Below are 10866 nucleotides of genomic sequence, written 5' to 3'. Positions count from 1 at the left end.
TCTGGAGGAAACCTGGCACCATCCCTAAGGTGAAGCATTGTGGTGGCAGCATCATGCTGTGGGGATGTTTTTCAGTGGCAGACTGGGAGACTAGTCAGGATCGAGGGAAAGATTAACGTAGCTAAGTACAGAGAGATCCTTGTAAAAAACCTGCTCCAGAGCGCTCAGGACCTCAGACTGGGGCGAAGGTTCACCTTCCAAGAGGGCAAAGACCCTAAGCACACACCCAAGACAATCCAGGAGTGGCTACGGGACGAGTCTCTGAATATCCTTGAGTATATCCTGGACTTGAACCTGATCGAACATCTCTGGAGAGACCGGAAAATAGCTGTGCAGAGACGCTCCACATCTAACCTGACAGAGCTTGAGAATATCTGTAGAGAATGGGAGAAACTCCCCAAATACAGGTGTGCCAAGCTTGTAGCATCATACCCAAGAAGACCCAAGGCTGTAATCGCTGCCAAAGGTGCTTCAACAAAGTACAGAGTACAGGGTCTGAATACTTTATGTAAATGTGAAATTTCATTTTTAATTAGCAAAACATTCTACAAACCTGTTTTCGCTTTGTCATTATGGTAGAGCCGTGCAATGCACTTGGTTGAATTGGAAATTAATATTCAAATGGAAATTTTGGAAATGCACATACTAATAGATTAGAAATTAGATCGACATTCGGATGTGCAACCGGTGTTTTGTCTCGTCTGCCAATTCTATTAGGAATATTAACACAAGACCCCCGCCAGAGACTATTACAGGTGCACAAAAGACATCACCTTTGCGCTCCAGTTGAACCTAAAAGCAGATTTCCCCCTTGTCACTCTCTGTCACTTTGCTTTCCACTTGCACAGCTACAAAAAAATGGAACGTTTTAAGACACAATAAATGAAACAATCAGTGCTATAGCTGTAAAGTAGCCTCTTCTATAAATTAGGCTACAGATGAAATAAGTTATGATGAACTTCGCAGGGTGGTGAAAGTGCACGGTGATGAGCTTGATGCTTCTTTCCAGTAAATATCGAGGATCTTATTTTGGTGACAGGATCATCAATGCTTGGCTGTCATTTGACAGAATATCAAAATTTATTTTTGTTCCATATTAATCTCATCATGTTGGCCATACATGGGCACGTGCCAATACCGGAGTGGGCACACTCGGTGTCTAACGCAACATCTTTTGTGGGAAAACCATCAGTAGTGTTGGAAATGTGATGGAAAGCCATTTACCATGTATTTTTTATTTGGTACATGGGAATTTACCCTCAAAAAAATTGTTTTTGTGTGTGCTACATCATCACGCACAGCCTTTTATCTGCAACAAGTCAATTTGATAGAAACATCTCTGGTGGGAAAATGTGCATATTGTTTTTATGCAGATTTTAGAATATTCACATAAAAATCTGTAAAAAATTGGAAGAAAACCTAGCTAGAATTAAAGACGGTTCCATCGACCTATTGGAGGAAGGCTCCACACCACTGTCTCACTTGAGTATTTTACCTATTTATTGTCAGATTATCTCATTTTGCTCTTTTGTAGTGTTAGCAAGTATGTGTGTTTTCTATCCCAGTTCGCTCCTCTCTCTGTGGGTTTTACAGAAACTCCCCGCCCCTTGGCTGCAACGCTTCTAATTTGGTGTACCCTGCACGCACCACCCATGTGAAATTCCTGGTCTCTGGCAGTGTTTGGAACTGCCAATCTGCGGTCAATAATGCAGAGTTCATGGATCACCCCAGAGAACACTGCTACTCCAGCTGCTCTCTCTTTATCTCGTCTCTTATATTCCCGAGAGCCTCTGGTTGTCGCAGTGGTGGCACAGGGCTGCTAATTTTTCCTAAATGGAGATTTTCTCTTTTCTCCCTCACTCACCTGATCATCTCCTCATTTGAATTTCAAGCTGCCACTGTCACTTGTCCACTCAAGCTTAACATTGTTGTCATCTATCACCCACCAGGTTCCCTTAGAGAGTTCTTCAATGAGTTTGACATCTTAATAAGCTAATTTCTTGACGATGGCTCACCGCTCTTTCGTACCGGGAGACTTCAACTTCCTGACATCTGCCTTCAATTAATTTATTTTCAACTCTTTCTTTCCCCTCCTTGCCACTTCTGACCTCACCCTTTCCCAGTCCCCTCCCACTCACAAGGCAGGCAATACGCTTGACCTCATCTTTACAAGAGGCTGTTTGCCTACTAATCTCATGGCAACCCCCCTCTAAGTCTCTGATCACTACTTTGTTTTCCTTTTCTGTCTCCCTCTCCTCCAAGCCTAGCCACTCAGACCCTAACCAGATGGTCATGCACAGTCGCAATCTTCGCTCTCTCTCTCTCCTACTACTTTCTCCTCTTCTATCCTATCATCTCTCCCTTCTACTAAATCCTTCTTCATCCAGTCTCCTGATTCTGCCTCTTTGACATTACTATATTCCCTTTCTGCATCATATGACTTGCACTGTCCCCTTTCCTCCCGGTTGCCTTGGCCCTCCCCTCTTGCTCCGTAGCTGAGTGACTCATTCTGAGCTTAAATAATAGGGCTGCGGTCAGCTGAGTGAAAATGGAAGAAAACTAAACTTCCAGAGGACTTATCATCTTTTCACTCCCTCCTCTCTACGTTCTCTTCGTCTGTATCTGTTGCTAAACCTACTTTATCACTCTAAATGTCAAGTTTCTGCCTCTAACCCTAGGAAACAATTTTCTACATTCTCCTCCCTCCTTAATCCTCCACCTCCTCACTGCGGACGACATGGTCAACTACTTTGAAAAGAAGGTTGATGACATCCGCTCCTCATTTACTCAGCCTATTGAGTCCACTGGTCCCACTCACACATAACTATCCTACACCTTGACCTATTTCTCCCTTCTCTCTCCAGATGAAATCCTGTGACTAGAAACCCTCCTCAAGAAACCAAAATTCAACCCCTGACGTAAAAAAAAAAAAAACAATTTATTTTCTTTCCAAAACACTAGTGCCTTCTCTGACCAACTCTCTTGCTATCTCTCTCAGAACGATGTACTTGGCCCTAACCAGGGATGGGTCACTCTCTGCACTGCCAAAGCTGACTCTATCTCCTCTGTTCTCATCCTCCTTGATCTATCCACTCCCTTCAACACTATGAACCATCAAATCCTCCTCTCCACCCTCTCAGGGCTGGGCGTCTCAGGCTCTGCACACTCTAGGATTGCATCCTACCTGGCAAGCCACTTCTACCAGCCGACATGGAGAAGATCTTTGTCTGCACCACGTACTCTCACTACTGGTGTCCCCCACGGCTCGGTTGTAGGCCCTCTCCTGTTCTCTCTATACACAAAGTCACTCGGTTTCTTCATATCCTCACATGGTCTCTCCTATCATTGCTATGCGGATGACACTCAACTACTTTTCTCCTTCCCCCCTTGACATGCATCTCTACGTGCCTGGTAAATATCTCAGCTTGGATGTTGGCCCACCACCTCAAGCTCAACCTCGACATGACAGAGCTGCTCTTCCTCCTAGGGAAGGCCTGCCCGCTCCAAGACCTCTCCATCACGGTTGACAACTCCACGGTGTCCCCCTTCCAGTGCAAAGAACCTTGGCGTGACCCTGGACAACACCCTGTCGTTCTTTACAACATCAAAGCAGTGACTCGCTCCTGCAGGTTCATGCTTTACAACATCCATAGAGTACCACCATACATCACACAGGAAGCGGCGCAGGTCCTAATCCAGGAACTTGTCATCGCCCGTCTGGTCTACTGTAACTGTTGGCTGGGCTTCCTGCTTGTGCCATCAAACCCCTGCAATGTATCAAGAACGCTGGCATTCAACCTTCCCAAATTCTCCCATGTCAACCCGCTCCTCCGCACACTCCACTGACTTCCAGTAGAAGCTCGCATCCACTACAAGACCATGATACTTGTCTACGGAGCAGCAAGAGGAACTGCCCCTCCCTACCTTCCAAGCTCTGCTCAAACCCTATACCTCAATCCAAGTACTCCGTTTTGCCACCTCTGGCCAGCTGGCACCGCATTGGTGGAAGTTGGAACCAGCTTCCCCATGAAGCTAGGACAACAGTCCGGGCCCATCTTCCGAAACCCTACCTCTTCAAAGTATTGAGAGTATCTTAAATAATCCTTGCGAGAGCAGGATGGTTTGTACAAGGCTAGCACTGCACCGCTATCAGAGATAACAATTTGAGAAACATCAACTGATAGTTTATTTAATAGTTTCATAATTTCAATGTATTTACCAATGAACCGTAAATATTATTATTACCATTACATACACACCATTACATACTGAAGTCAATATCTAATATTAAACAAATGCTCAGTGACTACAATAAGCCTTTTTTGTTGTGGAAATGTCTGATCTATGATCTATTATCTATTATTTATTTTACTTTATGAAGCCACCCTCTTGTTCTATTCCATTCACTGCGTCTACATGGAAATGAAACTGCTGATTTGCGTATGTAGCGTCACTTTCCCTCATCATTTGCATAAAAATATGAAGAGGCGAGATCAGCCAACCAGAGTACTAAACCTAGCGAGGCAGTACAGTGAATGAGAGAACCGCCAGAGTAGGTTATGTAGGCTTCATTACTGTAAGTTGCCTCCTGGAAGTTTACATTTATTGGTGCTGTAAAGAAGTAGATTAGCCAGTATGTCTATCTAGTGTCATACTTAAAAATAAAAAGGTTTTACATACCATTCATGTTATAGGTGAAAAACAATGTTTACATATAGGATCCTTACTAAACACTTTGGAATAAAAAGCCATCAAAGCTAAACAATGACTTATGACAATACAAATGATTAATCAATTATAATATTTCTTTAAATACTTGTTCACATGAGCTCAGACAGACTCGTCCTAATATTTATACATTTCTTAATTCCATTATTTTACTTTTAGATGTGTGTATATTGTTGTGAATTGTTAGATACTAGTGCACTGCTGGAGCTAGGAACACAAGCATTTCGCTACACCCGCAATAACAAGTGCTAAAAATGTTTATGTGGCCAATAAAATTTGATTTGAGAAGATAAAGGTTGATGTGAGTGGGCAACACCTGGTGTCCTGTTCAGTTAATGTAGCCAATAGTACCTGTAGTTCACACAGATAAAAAAATCTGACTTAACCATCTACACACACACACACACACACACACACACACACACACACACACACACACACACACACACACACACACACACATATACATATACACACACACACACACACACACACACACACACACACACACACACACACACACACACACAAAGATAAACAAAACAAATATTTATGGGGTTAGGTGCCCAATTCCAATTTAGGAAATTACTCCTTCCTTACACATGCCTTTTTTTACACACTTCTCAGTAGTTGGTATTCAGACTGTAACGAACGAGCTTTGCCGGTGTGGTTAACCGCTGACAACCCTCCCACTTGTTGGCCAACAGATTTTCGTGTGGAGTTTTCATTCAATAGGGTTCAGTACGTCTATCTTAAGCCATCCCTTTAAATACGGTGTACCCCTTAGTTAGAATTTTGTCCACAGACTCACTAAAATGGATCAAGAGAACGGGTTCAGAATATTAGGGATCATGAAAGAAAGCGCTCTAAATATATACATATTTGTCTCCGTTTCAACACCAATTAGTAGATTTAAAAAATACTCTGATCTTGTAGGTTATTTAGGCTTAGGAAAGTATTTATAAATCATAAAAGAACAGGTTAGGAGAGCCTTTACTCACGAAAGAAAAGTGGTTTGATTCATTCTGAAAATTGCCACATTCAAGTCTTCAACCCATTGTGATTTTGGAAGATTAGTGTACTGTACATAGATTTACAATAGGGAGAAAAGTGTACAATAGAGTTCTATACCCTAATCTATTGCCTGCACTAACCATGGAACTGTGTGATGACACAACCAAGTATTGCGCCATGTGTCGGGTTCATACTGTTATGGCTAGAGTAGATGCTTTCTCCACTTGGAAGCGGTAGGTTCGCTAGACCTTATTCATGGTTCTTTGGGCGTAAAGGTGGTGAAATTATTTGGGAATTAAGTCAAGGTCAAAATACAGCATACCTGTAGACACACTTATTCGATCTCCAACCCAAAATAATAGTGGGTGAATAGCATGCTATGCTCATGCTTAAGTTCAAGGTCAGAATAAGTGTAGAGAAAAAGGGGATTCACGCTCGCTTAACTCGGGTCAGAATCGGCCCCTAGGTAATTAGTGCACTCTTTTCTACAAAATGTCTTCTTGACATGTCTTGTCTGAGAAGAAACTGTGACAAATCTATGTCATGTCTACATGTCTCATTATCCATTGTTCTCCTCTGGCTCTCGGAGGCCCTGGCTGTGTAGGGTCTTCCCTGCCATCTCCATCATGGCCTGAACCTCAGGGTCTGCATCCAGGATACTCCTCTTGCCTTCTGTCGCTCCCTGCAACAAAACACCCCAACATCACTGATGTCCTCATGACAAGTCATGAATACAATAAATCAATGAATATTCACTGAGTGTACAAATCATTAAGAACACCTGCTCTTTCCATGACAGACAGACAGACCAGGTGAATCCAGGTGAAAGCTATGATCCCTTATTAATGTCACTTGTTAAATCCACTTCAATCAGTGTAGATGAAGGTGAGGAGATAGGTTTAAAGAATGATTTTCAAGCCTTAAGGCATGGATTGTGTACGTGTGCCATTCAGAGGGTGAATGTGCAAGACAAAAGATTGAAGTGCCTTGGAACAGGGTGTGGTAGTAGGCAGTGGTGTAAAGTAAAAAAAATACTTCAAAGTTTTTTGGGGTATCTCTACTTTACTATTCATATTTTTGCCAACTTTTACTTCACTACATTCCTAAAGAAAATAATATACTTTTTACTCCATACATTTTCCCTTAAACCCAAAAGTACTTGTTACATTTTGACAGGAAAATTGTCAAATTCACACACTTATCAAGAGAACATCCCTGGTCATGCCTACTGCCTCTGATCTGGCGGACTCACTAAACACAAATGCTTCGTTTGTAAATGGTGTCTGAGTGTTGGAGTGTGCCCCTGGCTACACGTGAATTTAAAAAACAAGAAAACCATGCTTAATATGAGGAATTTTAAATGGTTTATACTTGTACTTTTACTTTTGATACTTAAGTACATTTAAAACCAAATACTTGTAGACTTTTACCCAAGTAGTATTTTACTGTGTGACTTTCACTTTTACTTGAGTCATTTTCTACTAAGGTATCTTTACTTTTACTCAAGTATGACAATTTAATACTTTTTCCATCACTGGTAGTAGGTGCCAGGCGCACCAGTTTGTGTCAAGAACTGCAATGCTGTTGTTTTTTTTACACGCAACAGTTTCATGTGTGTATCAAGAATAGTCCACCACCCAAAGGACATCCAGCCAACTTGACACAACTGTGGGAAGCATTGGAGTCAACATGGGCCAGCATCCCTGTGGAACGCTTTCGACACCTTGTAGAGTCCATGCCCAGATGAATTGAAAAAGGGTGGGGGTGCAACTCAATATTAGGAAGGTGTTCCTAACGTTTGGTGTATGTGGTAAGTTACTTCCTATAATTAATTGAATGTGCCTCTATCTCCACCTGCAGGTAAAAATAAGGAACACACTGATACAGGCACAGCATTAAAAGAGAAAGAATTCATGAAATATTAGATGAAATAAATGGGATCAAAGGAGTAAGAAGGCAGTGGTTGTCCAGGTTGATACTGACCTCTTCCTCCTCAGGGGGCTTCCCAACCCCCCACACCTCCAGAGAGTCCAGGGTGAAGTCCTCCTCAGCAGAGAGCTGAGGGCTGCCATAGGTAGTGCAGCGAGGCCGTGCCCGGCTATGCCCACGGCCAAAATCACTATCCAGCCACAGGCCAAAGTACCCATGCTGACCACCCATGCCCTGATCATAAGCAAATTACAGAAATGACATTGTTTGGGTTAAGATAAAATACTATTGAGGCATGTGGTAGTTAATATGATGTAGTTACTTGTGTGGTACTTCACATAGAATTATAGTAACAGATTGTAAAATAAAATGTTCAGGTGAGATTGTGTAGTTGAGATGTGTGTAGTAGTGGGGTGTCTCACCAAGCCGTTGGGCATGGTCTGCTGGCCCTGGTTGAGGTACATGTAGTGCTGGTTGTATCCTGTGCAGGTGTACACCCGTAGACAGGGGAATACTGAGAACAGGAAGCACCTGGAGTCTCCTACACTCAAGACAATCCAGTCACAAACACACACATCCAGAGATGAGCACTGATTATAGAGATGGACAACATACTGTATATGTCAGCATACATTACAAAAAAGGGCTTAAATATCTCTGCAGCAATCTCAGTAGGCCGTGAGCCTGTTTCTCCCGATTGCTACTTCCATCCACCACCACTCTCACCTTGGAACTGAGGCTTTACTTCCCAGCCATGGGAGGCGAAGCCACCAAAGATGTGTCCTTTAGTGTCTTTGATCAGGAGCACGGTGGGCCCGCGGCCTTTACAGCTGCCTACTATTTTGGTGAAGCTCTCCCCGTGCAGCTGAGTGGAGAAAAGCAGCTTCCAGGGGATGTTGTACCCATCAGGTAACTGTGGTGTGAGGAACATCAGCACGGGCAGGTCCAGCAGGCAGCGCAGCTTCTCCCAAGGGGTTTCCCAGCATGGGGGCAGTAGGGTGGGAGGGGGACGGGAGGTTAAGCCCACGTTTAGGCCTTCACCTATCAGAAGGTCCATGTACATGGCCACATTGGAAACTCTGAACAGCCAGTCCTCCAAACATGGGACGTCACAGGTACGCTGGTCTGAGAGGAGGGAAGGACAGAATGTCAGGTTTTGTTGTTGATACAATAATATGTATAAATTATTAAAAATATGAAATCTGGGTGAGCAAGATTTATCTCCTTTCCTATTCACTCTATTCTGAAAACCTCATCAGTAAATTATCCTTCCATCCCTTTACCTGAGGGTTTTAGTTCAGAGCTCATCTGTTCAGCCAATAGTTTAACACCAATGGAACCGTCAGCCATACGCTCTGGCTTCCAGCCCTGCAAACGACTCTTCTGGATGATGATCTGCACCACAGCAGAAACCAGGTCCTGCAAGAACTGAAATCAGAGCCAAATTAATTTGAGTTCAGAGCTAAAAATGCATGTTCTGCTAAGAACACAGGAGCACTTGCAGAAGACCTTCTGAGGGTCTACTAACCTCTATTATTTGGTCACAGGTGGCAACACCTGTCCCTGTCCCCTGAGCCATTGCCATGAAAAGGGGCGCTCGCTCCTCTGCAGTGCCTCGCAGGACATCGGCCAAGAAGACCACCAGCTGCTCCCGACTCACCCCAGCCCCAGGGGGAGGAGGGGCCACTCCGGGGTCCATGCTACACATCCCAGCATAGACCCTCTTTATCATAGAGTCTGAGGCAATGTTTCCCATACAGGGCTACAGGACAGAAGATATGTTATATCTCCCATACTGGTACTGTTAAATATCTGCAAAATAATAACCACAGTTATTACATATATATGTGTTATTACACCTCCTACACATTGTTATTACAGTTATTACATATCTTAACCTTCTTGCAACGCGAGAACTTACATATTTCTGTATTATTTGTATTATTATTTCTATTATTATATTTGTATTATTTATTATATTTGTATTATTATTTATTATTACAATATTTTAAACAAGATTTTCATTCTGGAGGTTAACTGATTAGATATCCTCGATTTGATAAATAAAATGTAATATCATCATAGTAACTCCACCCTCACCTTCAACATGCCCAGCGTTAAAACCTTCCCTGCTTTTCCAGCGCCACCTGCTGGACTGGCGCCGTGAAGCCGATCGAACACTCCCTCCACAACGGGCCGCTCCTCTGGGCGAAAACGGGCCAGCCGTTTCTGCACCACAACACTGTCGGTGTTCCCCATGGCCCTGTGTGCACATTGGACAACACTATCAGTGATAGGTCGGTAGCCATCGACAATAAAACGAGCACGAGTTGAAACTGTCTGAAGGCTTGAAGCATCCAGGGCTTCTGATCTGATGTAAAGTTAGCTATCGTGACTGCTAGCTAGGTGTCGGTGACATAATTTACCTAACGTTAGCTAGCTCGATATGATGATTATAGCTATTTACTTATCTATTAACAAACAACGTGGCAATTAAATTAATATGAAACATCTAGCTAACCTTGTTGAAAGAGGATAATTATCTCATTCCAGGGGCACTATGTAAACACAATACACTTCCTGGTATAAATAAGGGGGCGAAGATGAACACCAATCGAAATACCCGATAATCAACAGACTCCAATTATATTGGCTGGTAGTTCAAAATAATGATATGATTGGTCCAACGTCATATGAGTTTCCTCCAATCTGGAATTAGGGGAATGGGTGTTGGGCCGAAACCGAAAAACGTGAAGTTGTTCGATCCCCGTCGAGGGAGGAGCTGTTTTTTGTATATGATAGTAAAGCATACTTATGATGACTATAAAATGTGTTGGCACCTTCCATTCTTGCACATATTCTCATAAAAGGTATATTTTAACAGTGTCTACTCAAGCAAATTTGCCGAACTGATAAACTTGGAACCAATTAGAACTTCCGTACAAACCCCTTGTGATGAAGCCAGCCAATGGCCTGCTTCTATCTAGGATGTAAACACAGGCAATTTACACTGTTGGATTAATTATTTTTCCACAAGGAAAACTACAGTCATTCATGTCTCATCTCCTTTATTCAGATAGTGCATGAGACCAAGACTGATACTGTGGGTCCATAGTAATCGTTACCTTTATGCAGTATATACTATAAACATAGTACATTACACTGATGGCTTAGTTATTTCCAAAATGAAAAGGT

General features: G+C 42.8%; 1 protein-coding gene across 3 annotated transcripts; it reads right to left on the bottom strand.

The window, feature by feature from the left end:
• Positions 1-4168: 4168 nt before the first annotated feature.
• meak7 (MTOR associated protein, eak-7 homolog) lies at positions 4169-10299 on the bottom strand. Of its 3 annotated transcripts, none has more exons than XM_021569405.2 (8): positions 10193-10299; positions 9772-9934; positions 9200-9433; positions 8955-9099; positions 8398-8796; positions 8094-8212; positions 7726-7905; positions 4169-6424 (listed from the first exon to the last, which is right to left on the bottom strand). In XM_021569405.2, the coding sequence occupies exons 2-8, from the start codon at positions 9928-9930 to the stop codon at positions 6302-6304; spliced, it is 1359 nt and encodes a 452-aa protein (XP_021425080.2). In that variant the 5' UTR covers positions 9931-9934; positions 10193-10299; the 3' UTR covers positions 4169-6301. The 3 variants fall into 3 exon arrangements, with proteins under 3 accessions (XP_021425080.2, XP_021425086.2, XP_021425092.1); XM_021569411.2 differs by having other exon boundaries at positions 10098-10257; XM_021569417.2 differs by lacking the exon at positions 10193-10299 and having other exon boundaries at positions 9200-9483; positions 9772-9909.
• Positions 10300-10866: the final 567 nt, after the last annotated feature.

This window comes from Oncorhynchus mykiss, chromosome 2 (genome assembly GCF_013265735.2).
Source record: "Oncorhynchus mykiss isolate Arlee chromosome 2, USDA_OmykA_1.1, whole genome shotgun sequence".
Taxonomy (NCBI): Eukaryota; Metazoa; Chordata; class Actinopteri; order Salmoniformes; family Salmonidae; genus Oncorhynchus; species Oncorhynchus mykiss.
Note: the sequence above shows the minus strand (reverse complement) of the source record. Positions and strands in the feature narration are given on the sequence as shown.